At 38.0% G+C, this 22,509-nt stretch overlaps 1 protein-coding gene across 1 annotated transcript in view; it reads right to left on the bottom strand.

The window, feature by feature from the left end:
• LOC139713767 (U3 small nucleolar RNA-associated protein 4 homolog) overlaps nt 1–22,509 on the bottom strand; it is a 123,546-nt gene that overhangs the window by 38,092 nt on the left and 62,945 nt on the right. The window contains 4 exon segments of the mRNA XM_071625468.1: nt 6,387–6,503; nt 22,245–22,310; nt 22,312–22,391; nt 22,394–22,430. Coding sequence (XP_071481569.1) covers nt 6,387–6,503; nt 22,245–22,310; nt 22,312–22,391; nt 22,394–22,430 — 300 coding nt within the window.

Below are 22,509 nucleotides of genomic sequence, written 5' to 3'. Positions count from 1 at the left end.
CGAGGTACTGCACAAAAGCACAAACACACACACACACACACATACAAACATATCCCAAAACACACTGACACAAACACACAGGAGAGCTTTTAGCTCTTTTGTTCTACTTCTGAAATAGTAGGGGGGAAAAATCAATAAGGAATACTTTCCCCAAACTTGTGATTCCATTTCTAGACCACTGTCGTGTGATAGACAGCAATTTCCTCTAAAGAGAAACTTCAGTTTTCAACATAATTTGAGAAAAGTTTGCTTTATACAGCAAAGAGAAAGACTAAAAACACACACACACAATCAGACTTTTTTTCTAGTTTCTCTGGCCTGATTCCATCTGTACGGTTGCCTTGGACATGATACAAACAAATTTTACACACACACACACACAAAAAAGGATTGTGTTTGCCCACTGCAAATGTGTGGATCAAACACATTCCTCCCATCACCATGACAACTAGATGTAGAGGACACACTCATTTAACAGTCACATGTAAATAAGTCAAGATTCTCTGCCTACACGCTGTGTGCTCCCTCAGGTGCTCTGACATCTATTAAATATGTTTCCTTCTAAACTCTTTGTTCACCTGGCAGACAGAAAGCCGGAGAAAAAATGATTTTCTGTCACTTTGTTGTGTGATGACTGAATGCAAAGTCAACAGAAGTGGCAAAAAGATGCAGAGACTTGGAAATAGTAAGTACGCAGTTTGGCAGGACTGTGGCAGACTGGAGTTACAGCTGCCTGGTTGAGCTTCACACTCTCACATCTGGTAAACACATCAGTAAAGGAGTTAATGTTGCTCGTAATGACTCGGTGAAGTGATCTACAAATTGATGAATTTCACGCTCTGAATGTTTGTTGAAGGCCCAGTAGCCAGATAGTAGCTTGCTTCATGGAGTATGAGTGAAGGAATGAGCCAGTCTGATAAAATGACATACTTGTAGCTCTTTTCATACAACTCTGGTTCAACTCACTTTTGCTGTTGCTGACTGACGAGGGAGAGCTCACCCATAAGCATGTGAAAGACTGTTAGTGACACTGTAGGTTTCTTAAAACCAGAAATTAATATTTGGTAACCTGTCTTTTAAAAGAAATGTAGTCTTCACTGTTATTTACATGCAAAGGATAATGAAGCAATGGTTAGTGAAGCACTATAAATATATGATATATAACATGTCAAGTCATATTACAAGACATTTTGGGCACACTTGGTGACTTTCTTCATGGAGACATCACTACCATAATGTCATTGCTCTCTTAAAGGACAAGTCCACCTTCATATACATAAGGATTGAGAGAATGCAGCAATATTAGTAGAACACATCAGTGAAAGTTTGAGGGAAATTGGACAATCCGTTCAAAAGTTACGAATATTTTAAGTATCTGCGCAGTCACTGCTGGAAGAGAAGACTACTATAGTGTATGAAGTCACATGCGTACAACTATATAAGGAAAATAAAAAGAGAATTTCACAAAACTTTCCTTTTTGAATAAAGTGCACAGTTCTTCGAATTGCTACTGACGTATGTTAAGGGTAATATTATTCCCCCTGCCTTCTGAAAGAGAGAAGTCAAGTGTTCTTTTGTTATGGGAGAAAAATTGAAATATGTTGAATTTTCTTTATTCTTTCTTTATATCGTTGTACTCATGTGACATCAGAAGCTATAGTAGTCTTTTCATCCAGCCGTGACTGAGCAGAAACTTCAAAAATTCATAGCTTTTTAACGGATTGTCCGATTTTGCTCAAACCCTCACTGATGTGTTCTACTAATATTGCTGCATTCACTCAACCCACATGTCTATGAAGGTGAACTTGTCCTTTAAGTTTAGTACTGAATAATTGTGACATTCCACAAGAGACTATGTGCTGTAATATGGGATCAGCAAACTTTGGGTCAGTTATCTACATGTAGATTTTTTTTCTTCATGCATGATAATTCCATTCAAATCCAACATTAAAAATCATCTGGATTTACATCAACACTAAAAACAACTGTATTAACTGCTCATACTAGTAAAGGCTACAAGCCTGCCAATTTCATGGTACACTGAAGGTGTTTCTCTTCATATAAACGTAGCCTTTAGTTCTCTCCAAATATACTCTAAAACTTATAAATCATTTGAAGCCAATTTTATACTCCACTGGCCAAGGTAATAACTCAGGCAATATTTTCTGTAGCAAATAACAGGAAAAATTAGCATAAACATAAACCTGTAAATGAGCATAATTTTTCAAAAGATAAAATCAAAATGATTGTTATCGTACTTAACTAAATATTTGATTGCATAGAGTATAAAAGTACTGCCAACTGGCCGTGGAATAATGAGTTTCCATCGTATTTTCATCCATTCCACCTTTTTTTTAATGAACTGCTACCTTGTATTACCATTATTCTTTCTTGTGAAATGAAGCACATCTTGCAGTGAAAATATGGCAAAGAGTTGCTCCGTCATAATGTCTGAAGATCAAGACCAATCTTGCGATTACATGCAGACTACTGCAGTATTCTCCTCGAAACTCTCAAACCAGTCCCCAATTTACATTGGTGTGTATTTAACCTATTTCAGGCCACCCATTTCCAGACAAGAATAGGAGAAAAAAAATTGCCTCTGGGGCTCTAATGACTATCAGAAACTATGGAGAGACTGTTTATTCACTTAAGCACTAATCGCTTGATGCGTGATTGCAATTGGGAATAGGGAAAGAGCTTTTGAATTTTGTATTAAGAGAGCTGCTGCATGTAATGTACATGAAGGAAAGTTGTGAATAAGTCATGGCCTGTGTGGAAGAGAATACACAAAGATTACTAAAAGTGGTAAACAAAATCTTCCAGTCTCTAGATAGCAGCTATGGCTTGGTAAATGTGGTACTACCACTCCCCACACTTGGATGTCCTTAAGAAAGCTTTCACACGAACCAAGAGCGTGTAATTTGAAACACTACTGTAATGATGCATCACTAGAATCATGATTCATATTTTTGCCGTGTGAATGCAAACAGGAATCACAGAGTCTGATTTGAATCCTAATTCCAATCATGTCTCAAATGATGGTCCAGCGGTCTTTTCCAATTAGGCCAAAAAAAAAATTGTTGCATTGGCGTAACCCGCCCGACCCTAAAAATTCCGCCGACCCCATGTTTTATTATTATTTTTTTTGCTATCGATATCAAATATCGTGTTGATTGCGATCGCGATCACACAAACCCGGAAGTGGAAACGGCTCTGGGGATATCGGATGTACGAGAGAGAGATCTAGCACCTCGCATAAGCCTCGCTTGATCAGTACGTCATCTGTTTCCAACACGGACGTGTACTCAACAAGATTTATTCAGTGTATACTTAGCATTCAGACTGCGATGTATTGTGCAGTTTTGCCATAGGTTTCTTGTGTGGAGAACTTACACGAATCTGTATATGTGGGACTGTAATAGAGATCGCCGTGTGCGATGAAAAGATCGTACATATGGGTCAATTTGCATCTATCTCATCGAAGTCAAAATAGTAAAATATGAAGTGAAAACATTCAGGATAGGGATTTCAACATCTTTAAATTCTGTGAAGGGGTATAATTCCAGTAATATCGGCCTCATAAATGATTTGTAGAATAGATGAACACAGCACATTCGGTACAGCAGTTGTAACTGTTTACTGAGCTGAGCACAAGTTTTACACGTAAAATTCAGGTAGCAAAAAAATTGAGAATCTCATGTTACGCCAATACAACCTTCTTTTTTTTTGGCCTTATGATTCACAAGAATGACAAAACAAAATAGTCATGTGTATGGATTGACCTCCAAATCCTGCTTTTTGGGCGTGGAGCTTATGGTGACCTTTCAACCATTTTGCAAACCCCCCCCCCAAAAAAAAAACAAAAACAAAAACAAAAACAAAAAACTGCACTTCTCAAATACTGGCAAAGCTAAAGCAGCTGTGTGATCACATGTCCCACTACAGTACACTGCAAGAGAGTCAAGTGAGTTCGGTGATTGGCCAAACAGCAAAGCAGTCAAAGCATGCGCCATTTACCACTCAAGAGTGATTGATGGGAATTCGGAAAGAAGCCACACCTCCCCTCCTCACTCTCGACATCCCAAACCACAGAATCCATGACACCTTCCTTGATCGTGTGAATGGACAATAATTTGAACCGTAATTGTAAATCAGCATTGCAATCGTTACTGTTAATCAGCATTGTAATTAAGTTAGGTTTCTCAACCGGTGAGAAAACGATTTTAAATGAACTAAGACATTCCATACTGATGATCACTTCAATTATACTTTTGATATTTTTTCTTTAGCAAACATGTTTTTGAGAGGATGTTATTTGTATTTTTGAAGTGCATTGTATGCTGACATTGTACGCTGTTTCTGCACTCAAATTGTATGAGCCTCAGATCTTACCAAGCAAATCTGCTGAAAGTAGTTGCACAAGAACTCAGAAAAATACGACATTTATGTTGTCAAAGACTGAAGGAGAACATTTGAGTAGCTGTACATTGAATGATTGTAAAATCCTCTAGAAATTATAATATGTGGGATGATAAATAGTTCTGGCAATACATTTGGTTTTGTTTTTGTTTCAACTCGAAGTGACCAATTCCATCAGCCTAATATCTTGTACCCCTGATGGTAAGCTATTTTTGATTCTAATTTCTCAAGTGTTCCCTCGTTGTGCTGGTGTTCTTGTCATTTTTATGGTACATTGTATAAGATAAAGTGAGACAATTCTGTATTACAGAAAAATACAAGTAAATAATGAAAATAATAGCTTATACAGTATAAAAGGAGCAGAAAGTGGAAGAGGAACCAATAGCATTGTTAGTAGACTCTGAGCCCTGTTTACACCCTTGTGAAAAGGTTTGTTTTCCGTCAAAATGGTTCATAGAGTGTTTGCCAAATACAGCACTACACAGGCAGCGATCCTATGTCTGCTTAGTAAACATTCCGTGGCTGCCCCAAGGGTAAGTATTACACCGGATTGGCGGTGATCTCAAGTGTACTAGCCCCTTGGGCTGGAATTACATTATGAGATCTAGGCAGAACAACTACTGGGTGTAAACTGCACCATTTCTTATTTGGGAGAAAAAACAACAACACAGAATATGCAGGCACGCGAAAAGATACACAAGAATTGTAATGCAAATGTGGATAAAGTGTCTATATTGATAGAGAAAAAAGGAAATGTGTCAAAAATATACACCTGTTATAGATGCAAGGTATTTTTTTTTTTCAGCTGAAATATATAGTTCTGTATAATGATAATGTGCAGGCCAGCAGAAAAAGACTGGCATTCCATGGTACCACTTGTTGACCATCACAACAGATTTCAATTTTTCATTGCTGTTATTTCCAGCGTTCATAAATGTTTCAGTGAGTAGCACACAACTAAATATAACATCCAACTTGATGCAAGTTTGATTATGGCTAGAGGAAAAGAACTGAGACATTCACATCCCCACCAAAATCTTTCTATTCCTAGTAAATCATTTCTTAACATGCAGGTTCAATGTCCATGTATACCACACATTTTCAGTAAACAAGATGTACAGGGTGGTGCTACAGGCAGAAGGACGGACTGTTTGACGGCCACATGTAAGGAAAGCGTACAGTCTCCAGCCCCTAAACCACTCCAGTATTTATCCCAGTTCATCAGGAACTTTACTACCCCTCCCCTCCCCCTACCCCCCTCCCTGAAACCCTCCACACCCTCTCTGGAGTACTGCATTATGGTTGCCATTTCCAGTTACCTCAGCAAACTGGTATTCTTGACTCAATCAGCCAAGAGAAACGCAGTTCATTCTTCCCTGTCTTTCACAAATACTCTCACAAATTGGACTGTTTGGCTAAACAAGAAACACTTAGTATACTTATTGTTACGATCTTCTATTTCATCTTCTATTTCTAATAAAATTCATCTACACATTTATCCTTTAGAACTAAACTGGAAATACTTGTTTTCAAGCTGCAACTGATTTTTTATTATCTTTATAGCTTGTGCATTTATAGTATAAATATAGCTATTTTGTTTTTTGTGTTTTTAGTGTGTGTGTGTATGTGTGTGTGTTATCATATTGGTATATAGTGAAGGTAGCAAATACAACACTGTACAACTAATGAAGTCCTGCATACAAACACTTCCCACTTACACTTACCTCCATTCACGACTGTCATTTTCCACTTTCTCTCACTCTTCAAAATTCTTCTTCAGTTAGCTCATATGAACAAGCAGAAGAAGAAGAAGAACAAGAAGGAGAAGAAGAACAATGACAACAACAACAAAACTAAACAAAAAAACTTAAATAAGCCAACTGCCATTATTGCTTCTCAAGTAGCGTCACCAACCTGGTCAGTCATGTCTGAATCTCCCTGCTATGGAGTGACATTGATCTTACCTTAAATTTGCTGCAAATAGCAAAGCCATGTGACCTCTTCTCTGATTGGACAGTCCGGTCATGACCTCGTTTCCCAAGTCTCTGGTGGAACAATCTCTCGGCATTCGATGGAAGCGGCTGCAGGTCAGTGAAAAAAAAATATATGAACTCGGATTAAAAAGAAACCATATAGTAACTAGATGATTGCCCCTACCCAACATTGTTTTCCAAAGATTTTCATGTTTTACTATATTCACAAAACCATAACTAGTAAAATGAGGTCTACATAAATACCACTGACATAAGATTACTATGTACACGTAAAGAGGATATGGAAGAAAAGTGAAGAAGTTTCTCAAGATAAGTAATATGCATTTTTTATTCCAGCTTAACTTTGAGAATTCTTGAAAACAACAAAAAGACTGAATTCTCGATGGAAGAACCAGTTATGTTATTACTACAGTGTGAATACATACAATTGGTGTTAGCTTGCTAGTTTCAAGGGTTACATAAACATGTAGCGACATGATTCTCTCTCGTGACTTAGTACAGATGAGTTGAAAATACATAAAATATTTGTATCTTCTTAGTATCAGTGATTATCAATTCACATATCATCACTGTTGTTTAATGGTCTCATCTACTAAATCGTCATGGCTCAATGGATAGAATCCCAAACTCTCAATAGTTAGGTTCACACACTGTTCCTAAACTTTAAGTTGAAAACTTAACTCTCGGTGATTAGCTTGTAGTTTAGCACCATGTGGATGCACTCGAAATTTAGCAATCGTAAAGTTTAGTTGATGATTAGAACCACGAGACGTCATGGGTCTAGGCTCTCTCCACGAGCCATGGGGGGTCCCCACTCATAGCTTCGCTCCATCGGACACAAAAATCAACCAGCTTGTGAGTATGCGTGAACCTCGCGTCTTGTTCACATCCAGGTCACCCTCCAGCTGTGCTATTTTGTATGGGCATAAGGTCATCTAGCAAAGACTCTGCACTTCTGGTGCAATCATTGAGGGGGATTCGCTCGTAAGTTGTAACTTAAAGTTCAGGTGCGCATGTGAACCCGCAGCGTGAATTCACGAGTGGAACTAATCATCGACAGTTAAGTTTTCGACCTGAACTTAAAGTTTGGCAACTGCGTGTAAATGTAACTAATGTGTGGGTTCGAGGTTCAAGTCCCCCGACAGCAATGATGCTATACTCTGGCAAGGCACAAACATTCTCTGCACCGCCCATCTCTCAGAGGGGACATAAAAATGCCTGTCCCACAGGTATTCATTCTTTTATGCAGTTACTGCTGTTTCTTAGTGGTCATGTACAATAAGTAGAAATAGCCCCACAACAACAAAAACATAATTTATGTCATCAAAGCTAATCAAGATAATCATCCTAAAATATGGCTCAGAGACGTGACCTTGAAAGTAATCCAGGCTTCTATCTAACCTTTATCCTCAAGTTCAAAAAGTATCTGTCATCTACAGTAGATATGAAGCTAGTTTCTGTCAAATTTCCCATCAACCACAAACTCTCTGCCATATTCCAAGGAATTCATGAGGTGATGTGATTTCTACTCAGCTAATGAAATACATGTGTACTTCTAAATGAATACATGGCATCAAATCAGCCATAATGACTTCGAATACTTGGAAAGTTCAAGTACTACGTGTATTTTCCTTGCTTGTGCTACATTGCTAATGCAGTCCATAAATAATGTTTTCTATGTCTGACTAAAGCATGACATTGCTTTATAAGCTACTCACACAAAACCTCATATTTCTGACCATTCTGTGATTAAACCAATTCTTTACTGCCATACCTTCTATGATTTCTGAACTTTGCTTTGCTTAGAAATGAGCATCTTAAATGAGACAGATTCAGACTGGCAAGGCAGAGTAAAGTGATGTAGAAACCTTACATAGCTTTGTGTTTAAAGTGCAGCATCAATTCAAACACATACACGTGTATGTGCTAGCTGGCATCAAAATCTTATTGTGCTGTATACATGTACCACTCCGACCTCTGCTATTCAGACATGTCGGGGCTGGTGCTCATCCTCATCCGGATAAGGGATTTAGCCAGATTTGTAGGAGACTTAATGTTAAAATATTTCATTTTTCTCTCTCTCAAAATACACCGATAGTTGAAAACTAGAAGAATGAAATCATAGCATAGCCTCTTCATGATCAGGAAGTTGGGAGACAGACTGAAGTAAAATGTAACATTTGCTATTGTGACATCACTTCCTCCCTAATAGTGATGATTTGTGGAATTTATGTAAGCATACAAATAGAAATTGACACCTGAAAGTCATCAGTGAAATATTGTGCTCTACCAGCATGACGATTTCCTTTCTTATCAGCAATGACCAAAATGACAGTAAAGCCTGTACCAATTTAAAAACAAAGAGACCCGCGGGTCTAGCGCTCACCTGAGTATCGCAAGTTCACCTTTCACGCAGTCACTAATCTAAATTATTCACAGCTCTACCAAAATTTGACCAGGCATTCTCAAGTAGAAGATGAAAATGTACCATAAGGGCCCAAATTTTTTAAGATTCCTTAATTTGGGGGGATTGGGGCCCCCTGGGGCCCTCTGGGTGGGGCATGGTGCTCCTTTTGATAAATTGAGATCCTGACCCCCTAGGGATGCTACTTGCCAAGTTTGACGAAAATCCATCATGAGGTTTTCAGGAAGAAGATGAAAATGCACAATTCAGTCCCCCATTTGGACCTTCCCAACCACCCCCCCCCCCTCCCACCCCTGCCCCCAAGAGGGGCACCCCTGGATCTCCTATGAACAAACTTGAAACTACAGTCATTAATGTACTCACTCATAGTATTATCTTAGCTCTATAACTTCTGATTCTAGAGAAGATTTTTAAAGATTCCTTCATTTTGGGGGTGTGGGCCCCCCCTGGGGGCCTCCTGGGTGGGTCATGGTGCCCATTTTAACAAATTGAGATCCTAACCCCTTAGGGATGCTACCTGCCAAGTTTGGTGAAAATGGGTCATGGGGTTCTCAAGAAGAAGATAAAAATGTACAATTTAGGCCCCATTTTTAAAGGACCCCTCCTCAACCCCCTCCCCTGGGTCCCAAGGGGGGCACCCCTGATTCTGCCATGAACAAACTTGAAACTGCAGTCATCAATGTACTAACTCATAGTATTAACTTAGCTCTATCACTTCTGGTTCTAGAGAAGAAGATTTTTACAGATTCCTTAATTTTGGGGGGTTTGGGCCCCCTGGGGGCCCCCTGGGTGGGGCATGGTGCCCATTTTAACAAATTGAGTTCCTAACCCCCTAGGAATGCCACCTGCCAAGTTTGATGAAAATCGGTCTTGGTGTTTTCAAGAAGAAGATGAAAATGTAAAAAGTTTACGCATGACGCACGACGCACGCCGGACGAAGGGCGATCGCAATAGCTCACTTGAGCCTTTGGCTCAGGTGAGCTAAAAAAACAAACAAACACACACACATTCCTTTAACCTCCTTCAAAACCACCTTAACAGAAGACACCACACTTGACTTCTTAGGTGTGTCTTTAAGTTGGCCCAAGTGTATTACATAAATTGTACCTTTTTTATGACAGATACTCTCCTCCTTAATTTTCTACAGAAGCCTAGTCCACTAATACTGGTAATACGTAAAAATGTACTTTGCAATCAACTTTCCATGCATACAGTACTGAAGATTGTCATGTTCTTTCATAACAATTAAAGCTACCTGATAGTGAGCTAAATAAATAATTTCACAGCCATTTTGCTGGTCTTCATGCTAAAGAAAACATGGCAGTTCACACAGGCAGCCACAATTCAGATGCCTTTACAAATTCAGGTCTTTTTGTCGTGCTATTGATGTTGAAAAAAAAAAATAAGTTGGTTATTACAACACATGGAGACATAAGACATGCTTGTATTGCAATGCCCAATAGTCTCTTGACTTGCTTGTTAACCCATGGTAGACTAGTCCAAAGTATACTCAGGCAGGTGTCTATGGGAAAAGCAAGTTTTTGCTCTAAAATGTACACAAAAGAAATGTGTTAAGTAATGCTGCTATAACACCATTTCAGATAGGTAAAGATGAAAATGCAAAATATTAGCTGGAAAGCTTTACCAGAAGTATTACAATCTCACAGCTTACTTGATTGTGGCTACTATGTGGTATTTTTTTATTCAATTACATCAACTACAATATATCGGGCCACAATGGTATCCATTGCATGCGAGTCTGTATGCAATTTAATACCACTGCTTGTACACGATTCAATTATCACGTACTAGCACCACTCTTCATACCCACTACTGAACAGGGAGGGTGCTTCACGAATAACAGTCAACTTTTATCATTTCACATTTTTTGATCTCAAAATACTTGAAAACAACCCATTTTTCTCGGCAAATTGTGTCAGCCAGACAATCTTTTTTATTTGTGTTTTTTTTTTTGTTTTTGTTTAGAGCTTTCTGATATATTGCAAGCAAATTCCAAATGGTGGAAGATGAATTTTGAGCCCATCTTGGTATAGGTTTTCCCACCCAATTTCATCAGATTTGCATTCGATTTAACAATGCGGTCATTCAAGTTCGAGTGAATTTGAATGATCACCGAGATCGACCTTCAAAAAGGTAACTAGTTCATTCGATTTAATTTTATCAGCATGCGATTTCATGAGTTTCTCACACAAGGGTGTAAAAAGGGCATTCAAATTAAAAATGCAAGTGCAACGCATTCAAATCCGTATCACCACCACAGTGGAGAGCGTTAAGGAATTCAAATTCACAATAAGGCAAACAAACTACAAAGTATGGGCAGTCCACTTCGTTTTTGCGTTTATTCTTTGTAGTTACTCAGCTGTTTGAATATGCAAACTTAATATACCTTAAAATAGGGTGATTTTTTTTACTCATACTAGCTAATAACTCGTATAACCCCACTTTCAAACACAAACATTTACACTCTATTCATACACGATTTTAGCTGCTGCTACATTACAGAGTATGCGTGAACATCTTGAATACGGACAGAGTTAGTGGATGAAGCATGACCTTGACAACCAGCAAAACTGATTCAACCTTTTGTTGAAATAGGTCTATCTACAGCTGATCCGACTGCGGCAACTTATGATATGGACATGGGGAACTAAGGAATGGGTCAATATTGATTTAGACGTATAGGACCCCTAAGATATTCTGGGATATGGTTATTTCCTAAATGTTACATCCACATTGTTAGGGATGAAATGAAAGTGAGAGACAGGTTGACAGGAAAGAAATACACTGTCTCCAATACAATTACGATAATTAAATTAGACATTGAAATGAAAATGAAAATTGTATCATCCAATCGTATGAAAGTGAAAAAAAGGTACATAGAACTTGTTTTGTATGTTGATTGAATTTGAACGGTGAAAGTGAATGCCAACTTTGAGTCGTTAAGCTAAATGAAATTCTCTCTAAATTTAATGAAATAAAATCTAAAAGGAGTGACATGAAATGAAATTGAATACTCAAAGGATGAAAATGAACCGTGAGAGTAGAGCAGTGACCAAAATCACTTGAATTTGAACGCCTTTTCATTAATTTGAATGCAAATCTGATGAAATTGGGCGGGAAAACCTGTAGTATGTTTTAGCTTCAACTGGCCGACTCTTGATGCATAGAGTCATGGCCACCATTGTGCTCCCTTCTATAAGTCATTCCAGTCTTTCACAATGCATGGCAGCAAAGCAGACATGTAGAAAACGAGTCAGCCTATACTCAATGGGAAAAAAATGATTGTCTAGGATTTTAATGGATAGGGTAGCTGAGCCTAATTATTTCTCCCATCACTTAATTACAGCCTTGCACCAGATAATGTCTATTTCCTTGTGTGATAAATGAATATAAAGCAAAGAAGTCATGAGTTTGTGTTCCATCTGGAGTTTAGGATAATACATGTTACCATGACACAGACCAGCAAACTCATATATAGAGGGTAGTGGGAACAAGCAATAAAATAATGTACAAAAGTGAAAAAAAAAAGAATTTTTAACAAAAAGCTTCTCTACAATGTTTCTCAAGAAGGCACTACAACCTGGAATAATATTATGAGAACTTTTGTCTTTTGTATATGAAATGGTAAGATATTGCATCTTAAAGTATGAATGCTGACCCATTATCTTGTACATTCCATTTAAATGCAGGAGTTGAAAAGCTCAATTAATCAACAGCAAATTTGTTTGCAAATGTCTTTAATCACATTTTATAAAGAGGTAAGTGTTAATTTCTCTGGTTTTTCTCTTGCACAAGTATAGACATTTGGTGATTTAAAAAAAATGCTGGCACAAAGTGGTAGGACACTTGCTACACACACTCAGAGCCTATACATAAGGGTAGACCTCAAATCATTTTGAACAGGATTCTAACTCTTGGGTTACAAATATCAAGAAATAAAGAAATTAATTTTTTGCATGCATATTAAAAACAAACAACAACTGAGAAGTAATCATTGCTGGAAAAAAAAAAAACAAGAGTTATGACTTAACAAGAATTCACCAAAGCAAAGCCCCGTCCCATTCGTTCAATGACCCTGATCTGTAATGACACTACAAATGAGCCCAGCAAGCCAGCACTGAAATTACACAGCTCGGCAAAGCTGGGATCAGAGATGAAAACAGCTCCCCCCCTCCCCCCCCCCCCCCCCCAAACATCAAGACATACAAAGACACACATGAGCTCACACACACATACATACATACACACAATTAATTTGTCTTCTGGTGAATGACATGACAGGCCATGGTATGAGACAAAGGCAGTAGAGAGAAAGTGGGGGGAGAAAGAGGGGGGGGGGATGTTTCGGGAGACTGATCAGGGCCCTGGGTTTAGGGCGAAGAGCGTCGAGGGACAGCGTTCGTTCAACTTGCCGTTAATGAGTGTCTGGGTACGGTGAATTAGCAACGAAGCCGTCTCATTTGCTGCGTAATTGGGACAGCAGCCTTGTCCCCGTTTTTCGCCGACTCATTAATGGTTTTAGCAGACGAAACGTGACGCGGCCGACACTATCACCTCTGAACACGTCTTCCATCTCTGGCTGACTCCACATCTCCCTACCTCTGTCTGTGCCCCACCCCAAGCTCTCTTTCCTCATCTGAGAGGAGAGCTAGAAAGATGAGCTCATTTCATCTAGTCACTAAGGTGAGATTCATCCCCTCGTCACATTGGCAGCATCTCACATTCAAGCAGTCACACGGGGTTGTGTTTGTACATACAATGATGAACGATCTAAAAAAAAAAAAAAGCACCAATATGTAAATTGGGCATCTGACCAAGATTCGTTTGCTATCCATGGATCTTCATGCTACGTTTTCTATTGGAAACGACTGGCTCCAAAATTAGAAATTGAAATGAAAAAGCAAGCTTCTAGATATTGACATGTTATTGGGGCAATGTCCGCTATGGACATTCAGCGAACTTCAAATTTTACATGTACTGGTTGAGATAATCCTTGGAGTTTGTACAAAGACTGGTGTGAGAGAAACCAATTACTCTCAAAAGAGTTTGGTCCTTTTTTTTAAATATTTACAAGATTTTGTTAAGCTAAATGTAGTGAATACTTTTTACTAGGAGCATTGTCATGTCTGGTTGTGACATTTTGTGAAAAATTAAGAAAAAAAGTTTGATAGATCAAAACATGATACATGGTCAAAATAACATGTGTGTATAGTATGATGGGTACCTAAATATGAATTGAGCACAAAATGTCACAACCAAACATGACAATGCTCTTGGTGTTAATGCTGGCAGATGGAATCAGTATAAATTGTTTGCACATTCTAGTTATTTCTGACACTTAGCTGGTATATATGTTGGACAATAATTTTTCAATACCAACAGCAGAGAAATAAGGAAATGCCAAACTAACCCCTATGCACAAACACACATAGACACATACATTCATCTTATACATCAAACCATAAATTCAAATTACATCGATGTGTATTTGTAATAGAAGCTGCTATACATTTGATAAATTTCCAAAATACTCCATCTCTCCAGACTAAACATCTAAAATAAAGACCTCCATTTGGACAAATGCACCTCACAATGTCTATCTGAGAACCAACCAAAAGGAAAATGTCATAGTTTACTATTGTACCATATATCATGGAAGGTAGATAATATCATTATTATCATTGATAGATTACAGTTGTATGTGGTAGGCAGTAATGGTAGGTGTAATAGAAGTGGTACATGTAGTAGTAATAGTAGTTGTAGTAGTAGTAGAAGTAGTAGTAGTAGTAGTAGTAGTAGTAGTAGTAGTAGTAGTAGTAGTAGTAGTAGTAGAAGTAGTAGTAGTAGAGTAGTAGTAGTAGTAGTAGTAGTATAGTGCTACACAGTACTAGTTGCACTGGTTCAAGTATTTATCACCTTTCTATCATTATCACTTGGTGCTTTACACAATATTGTATGAATATGAAATAAAAATTTACTAGGACTACCGGTGTGCATGTGAAAAACATGTACATCCTGTGATTGTATGATTTTGTTTGCGACAACCTTGGCTACCAGGGTACAGAAACACAGTACACACAATGTTTCTCATGATTATATACAGTGAAATATAATTGTATCACGCTTTGGCAGTGACCACTGACATCTGACATATACAATCAAACCTGTCTATAGCAGCCATCCAAGGGAAACGACAAAAGTGGCCACTATAAACATGTGGCCATTATAGACAGGTGGCCACTAAGGCAGGTTTGACTGTAAAGTGGGTATCTCATTGGCCTGGAGACTAGCTGGATACCTGGTGGTGACTCCAGTCCCAGGCTGGTCTTGGGGACATCTCAGAGATATCTAATCAGTTGCAGTCAAGACGCGCAGACTAATTTTGTCTGCGAGGTTTCCGCACCCTTGTGGAGACTCATAGTCACCTGCCAGCAATGCTATGGAGATGTCGTGGAGATGTCACCCTGGAGTTGCCTCATGGTGAGAGCGCAAATCATTTTTTGTTTTTTGAGTTGCACAAGTTGCCACAACTGATCGATTGCAACAGTCACAGCGACAACTCCTCCAATGAAATAAGCCCTTAACTCTACAACACATAGATTTGATCATAATTGCATGGTAATCAATCAAATGTACAGTAAACATCCTCAGACAACCGTACATTATTCTTCCATCTCTTGTCATAGCCATAGACCAGAAGAATGAATACAATACTGTGAAAGTGGATATTTTTGTGCGACTAATTTTTCACAATCGGCCCGGTAAGAAGAGTTTCGTGTGGTTTTAATTCCGTGAAATCAAGAAATCAACTACTCGGTACTGGAACATATGGCAAGCAAAAATATTTGTGTGCTTTTATTTTCGCTCTAGTTTCTAGTTGCACGAAATGTGAGAAAATTTCCACTTTTACAATAATAACGAGTTGATGAAAGAGCACTGAAAGGGTTAATGTATTGAGAAGGATCCAGTGAGGTACAGAGAATGTCTGTCACACCACTACACGGAAGATAGACGAAAACATTCAAATTTCCCTAAATGATTTATCAGCTTGGTTTCAGAATTTTTTTTTTGTGTGTGTGTGAATACATCAAAATATTTCCTTGCTATGCTTATCTGTTTCAGATATGGATTCACACACAAGAATAAAAGAGCAAATATGACACATAATTAGCCTTTCTGAGAGTGGATGCTTACAGAGTGAAAATGCAGGTGTCTGCAAATGAATTGTCTAGACTCATTAGCACATCAGACACCATTCTGGGAATTCCTGAAAGCGATCACATGAGAGTGTCTAGGTGCTATGCTCATTCTGCTAGATCTGTGCTACAAAAGATGCATGCTGCAATCCAATACCCCACCCCTATCAATGAAGTCTGCTACCAGGAATATCCACACCCCATACTGACCTCATTATTGGGATAGAACAAATAAAGAAAATCTGAGTGGCAATGAAGAAAACCTAGAGTTTCTTCCAACATTAAAAAAAAACCACTCACACTCACACACTTATTTCCTTATAAACAGCCTTCATTGAATTAATGGAATAATTACCATTATCTCATTTATCAAGGAAGCCACACCTTCCAACCAATGCTTCATCATCTTTAAAGGAAATACAAAGGATGTTCAATTCTGCATTCCTGGATTATCTCAAATTTAGAATACACTTTTCAAGACAGCGACTGGTGTCATGTGCATGTCATAATTCTGCCTGGCAGCATTTTACCTGTGATCATTGCTAAGGGATGCTTGAAATCCACCCTAACACACAAGGACATGTTTACAATGAAAATCAACATTCACTGCTAATGGATATGTGTGTAGATCTGCACATCTATTTATGTTAGTCCCACTGACTCACCAAATGACTGATTTGCAGGATGACTATTTTCCTTCTTTAAAAACATATCTAATCCGATGAATTCTTGCACTTAAATCTTGATATAACACCCATGACCTTTAATTTCAAAAAGAACATTAACTGATGACAGCTGTCGCTTGGAACTATTATCTGTTAATCTAGTCCCAAATTACATGGTTCAAGACTGCAAAGCAATACAGATCAAACAACTAAGGAAGACAAATATGAAACAATAGGGGGAGGGGGTAAATATAGAATGCTTTGTTCAACTGAAGTGTTCCTAAGAGGAACTTAGGAGTTCTGGGAGAGTGTTGGCAATGCTACCATGATGAGAACCTTGCTAGTAAACTAGGATATCCTGACTTCAATCCGTCCGATTGTATGCCATGATATGACTTGGATGAGAGGTCTGCACAGTGACAAGTTTCTCAAATCATCTGATGAATTGATCCAGCATGTCTAGATTAATAGCTGCTGTTGCGGCACATCAAGTGTTTGGACCTCAAATTGGCAATGTAATGGGGGACACTGCCAGCAAGGATCATACCGTCTCTCAGCCAATCAAAATACAGTTCTTGTGGACATTAAAGTCCCATTTGCATTTTCCTCCTGCTTTTATTTTCCCCAGCATTTCTCATAATTGTATCATAGCAAGTAACATATTTAAGTCATGCACACTTCTGTTAATTTACTTGGTGAAACTTTATATGATGCTTTATTAGAATGATTTGTATACATATCAGCCAATCTTTACTATCATCTCATGCATACATAGCTCTTCTGACACAGCAACTTTCTTCAGTAATAACATAAAATAATTACATTCATACAAGGTGCTAATACAAACACCAAAGGCCAATTAGGTATTGCTAAAATAGTAGCAAAAATTGTTTCCATGTAGCTATCATCTTCTTTACCAATGAGTGTCATTCTCTCCTGTGTGTTTGTTCTTTTCTAATGACTGTTCTTGATGCTCCAAAAATAAGATTTTTTTCTACTTGTTATTCTATAAGAATAATGTCTATACTACTACAAACCCCATGCTTTCAACAAAATATTCTTTGTAGTTTGATATCAGTATATAACATGTGGAAAATTCTGATCAAAACATCTTTTTAGTTGGAAAATAATTGTTATATTCAGTTCTTGATGAAGACCCTTTTATCTGCTCTGTAATATCACATATACTTTGACCTGAATGTGTTGCTACAGAGCACAAGATAGAGGTACCCCATGTGAAGGGGATTATAAGGGAAAAGGTAATTTAAATGAGAAATTAATGCGAGAATTCATTGAGGTATTGAGGAATGGGCTGCAACAAAATCTTTAATTATTCATTGAATATTTTCTTCGAAACATACCTGCTAGACTCCATAAGGTCGCTAACCTATACTGTATGTGAGGGTTCAGCGACTGTACAGGGCTTACAGTGCCCAGCTTTCTAACCATTTCATATCAAAATAATCACTAGCAATGTGATCATGGAAACATTTTTCCTAAACACACACAGTCCCACATCCTGTAATTGGGTCTCCTAATTTCAAGAAAGCTTTAAAATGACTTGGCTTCATCACATGTGTATGGCTAATGCCCGAAGTAGGCAGACCATCATTAAAAGTGCATATGCAATTTATTCTAACAAGACTTCTTAAAGCTGAGTGACATAAGCACACTGACAGCCTTGATCTAACCACACATCTAAAGTGGAAACTGGTCATCTGGTGGCTGTCTGGTCTCGAGTCTGGTAGTATTTTCTTTTCTACACACAACCCATAATGTAAATGACTCTCACATCCAAATAATTCATCATTGATGTCTTCCAAAGTGTGATTTATGACCTTCTGGCCATCAGACAAAGAGTCGGGATTAAGAAGAGAAACTGCCATCAAAAACTACCATCAACTCAGAATCACTGTCCCACAAGTTTCAGTTTAGTCAAGTATTTGAAAGCTGTCCTAATATCTCTGGGGGGAAAATATTGAACGTTAATTAAAAAACTCAGCACAGTTTGTTTGAGTGACTTGTGATTGCCTCATTAATAGCTAAGTTGTCTCACAGACACTCTTTTAGACATTGTTTTGACTCATGCCACTTTGATTTCAGTAATATCAAGTAGAGTTGGGCTGGATAGTCCTATCATATCCATTCTCACACATCTAAACATCTATGCCATATATCAATTGCATATACTTTTTCAAAATGTCTGTTCTATTCAAAGAGTTTTCACAAAAAGGGTAATTTGGGTAGTAAGCATACAGCATGATGACAACTTATATAGACATGAAACAGGAAAGGACACAATGTGCCTCTTGGTCGTCATCAGCTTATTTACCCTCAACTTAAAAATCTAACTAATCCACTGTGCGATGGCCTTTAAGTTCTACTAATCTTCAGCCAGTCATATGTTGAATCAAAGAAGACATGATTATTCTCATGTTGGTTACTGTGAATCAAAAGGTTTTTGACCCAATGCAGAGTTACGTTCACACTGTATGGTTCCTAATATATGGTAGACAGTAATAAAATACAAACAGTATTGATTAAATTCATCTCATATTTCACATTGTCTAGACAAGAGTCAAAGTATCATTCCTGGTTACATCGTTCAAGATGTCAAAATGACTTCATCTAAAATCCCAAAAAGTCCTGGGAAGTTAATATCAGACGCTGACACAGATAACTGAGAGACTGTGTCGTATGGCACCAGAACCAAACCTCCACTCCCAGCATAGTTCAAGATATCATACAATATCCTGAATTCCCCCCTTCAACCTCATCAAATATGAATCCTTGGCAGAAATGAGAGAAGGAAAGACTTTTTTCGCTCTTTCTTTCTCTCTGTGGGGGAGGAACGCCTTGGAGGGAGTCTATTACCGTCGAATTGATTTCTTGTAGACAGAAAACACCAGCAACAATTTCAGCCAAATCTGTCCCCATTAACAAGCATCCAGGATGTCTTATTTCCTGATTAAATCCACACTATCTATGTCATGACAGCCGCAATGCACATCTTGGGGACTGCACGTATCGATAATGAAAAAAACCCCACACAAAATATATTACAAAACAAAACAAAAAAGCAAAAATATATGTGATAAAAATCTTTGCCACAAAAAGCTCTTCAGAAATAATTTCACGCAAGTTTTTTATGGTGATGGATGATAAATACACATCTATCCTTTAAAAAGAAGAAGAAAAGAAATCTAGGTTTTTGGTGAAAGGAATCACGACGAAGTAAAACCAAATGAAAACAATTTTCTTTTTATATCTGTGAGTCCGCAAACATGGACTTATTGTATACATTAGTAGCAATTCTTCTTACTGACTTTACATACAAAATGAAAGGCAATATTTTTGTGACCTGCATTATACTGACTACATTCATTTTAGATGATGTCTACATACATGTAAAATCCACAAAATCCAAGATAAACCTTAACAGTGAACTTTAAGAAAATATGTCCACAGAGAAACAGTAGTAATAAGTGACATTTACAAGGAGTACCTCATATAAGACTTCACTGCTTTTTCCCCAAAGTTATGCTGGTGTATCCACAAAATAAAATGTTGGCTTACTAAGGCTTTAATGAATGTCTGATTTTACTTCAATTCGTCAGCCATGAGCCAAACCGTCCCTTTAAGAAATATTCTCTTCTTAGAATGTAACATTATCAGATCAAGCAACAACATTTTTGACATTTTGACAAGCTCGCATCACCTGCTGTGAACTAAACAGCATGGTACACCACCTTGCAGACTTGAGGTAAAGGGATATGGCCAGGCGGGGGTGTCTGGCCAAGACTCCGAAGACAAAAAAAAGGACAATTTCATATTGGATGACAAAAAAATTCTTCACCAGCTAGACAGTGCGCCAACACAACATGCTGCCCCCCCCCCCCCCCCCCCCCCCCCCCCCCCCGTCTATGTGCTGCGTGCCAATAATTGTGCGTTTCAAACAATGACAGCAAAGAACATGAGTCTGATGGCACTAGCAACAGTGTGCCTTACTTCTCCCAATTTTGCACTAAAAAGACTCTGTGACTCCAGCAAAACAAAACTACTGTAAAATGCGGAAATGTTAGTGGTACATTAATTTTTGCATATTCGTGCTACTTTTGGCTAGCATGAATTATAAAACCAGCAAAAATATCATCACAATTTTTCTCTCTTCAATTTGCATGGGTTGACAATTGCACAGCAAAAATTCAAGAACCCTCGAATATGCTTTTTAGCCACTCAGTGCAAAAAAGTAATCATGTTAAATATAAACGTTTACAGTATAAAGATATATGCGTCATCTAAAGACAAAACTGTTTGGTACTGAACATATTCCACCTTGTTTGTTTGACAGGATGAAAATATAATATTTATTGATGTTAATATTTTCTGTTCACTGCCTTATTAAGTCCAGACTGACATGTTAGAGCCACATCATTCCATCATTATGGCAAAGAAAGGACCTAATGATCTTACTTTGATACACCAAGATGAGCAGGGGAAGCTTTTCTTCTTTCTTTTTCTTTTTTTTTTTGGGGGGGGGGGGGGGGGGGGAGAGATCTGAACAGTTATAATGCACTTGGAAATGAAGTCTCTTTCTTTTTTAAGCTGCAAATAAAATTGAAAAGCTGACAAATTCTGCATTCTCTTTGCACTTACCTTTGCTCAAGACATGTCAGACTTTAACATGGTATGCCTTATCAAAAGTATTCCCAAGAAAAAACTTTAGATATCATGTAATCATCTATGACATCATTTTGCGCTGTATCTGTATGTAATGGTAAAGTGAAGTACTGTAATGCAGAAAACTGTCATATGCAGGATTAGCGTTTAGCCGTTTGTGCCACCCACTCATTTGAGGCTTTGTAAAGGCATTCTGTATCGAAAAGAGTTTAGCTGTAGTAGACTACAGATTCTGTTACATAGCATAACAATCCTGCATATTTCAGGGAGAAAAATAAAAGAAGATATTTATGAATCTACGTACTGTTTTTACACAAGCCCTAATGAGATAATGAATATGGTAAGGTTTGTTAATATATTTCCTGTTGCCATATTGTCTTCTATAGGGCATATATATCTCACATCTTTTCATACTTTTGCTGGTATACTCTCGTTATATCAGATTTCTATCAGATTTTTTAAGTGGATATTTTTCTCACTTTTTTAATGAACTTACCAACTTTTTAATCAGGTTTTTGGAGGCCTATACCAATATTCTATTTTGATTTTTTGATTAGGTTTTTTCAGAGTCAGAAGACTTCAGCGAGAGATTTTCTGCTGCACAGGGTTATAGCTGTAGCAGCTGTCTCTCATATCCATTTGGGGATAAACATAGACCTCAAGGACTTAAGATCACACCAAGCACCATTTCCTCTGTCATACAACTTTTAAAGCTTACACTTTTCCTTCCGTCTCAGCTCATCGCCACCAATAGATTTTGGGTATCAAATGTCTTGCAGACTAATGATACTGTTTCTACGTTGGAAACCATCAAGATGTTTTGTGTACTGCTGTACTGTACCTTAGTTTTGTCAATGACTGTAAGAGACAAGCCATCATGTAGGAGGAGGTGCTCAGAGTTGGTGGGGGTCATAGGTCAATTGCTGAATAATGTTGGCTTTGTCCAACCAGGCATGGTGGAGCCCCTTCTTGTGGCACTGTCGACTCACGGCGTGTATTCCTGTCGAACAATGTCGTATTCAGCAATCTAGAAGAGAAAAACATATGCATCATTGTGGAGTTGCCATGTAACAGTCGGTGACTCTTTGTATGAAATTGACTATATT

This window comes from Diadema antillarum, unplaced genomic scaffold (genome assembly GCF_040938485.1).
Source record: "Diadema antillarum isolate AM-2024a unplaced genomic scaffold, OU_Dant_1.0 seq00002059_RagTag, whole genome shotgun sequence".
Classification (NCBI taxonomy): Eukaryota; Metazoa; Echinodermata; class Echinoidea; order Diadematoida; family Diadematidae; genus Diadema; species Diadema antillarum.
Note: the sequence above shows the minus strand (reverse complement) of the source record. Positions and strands in the feature narration are given on the sequence as shown.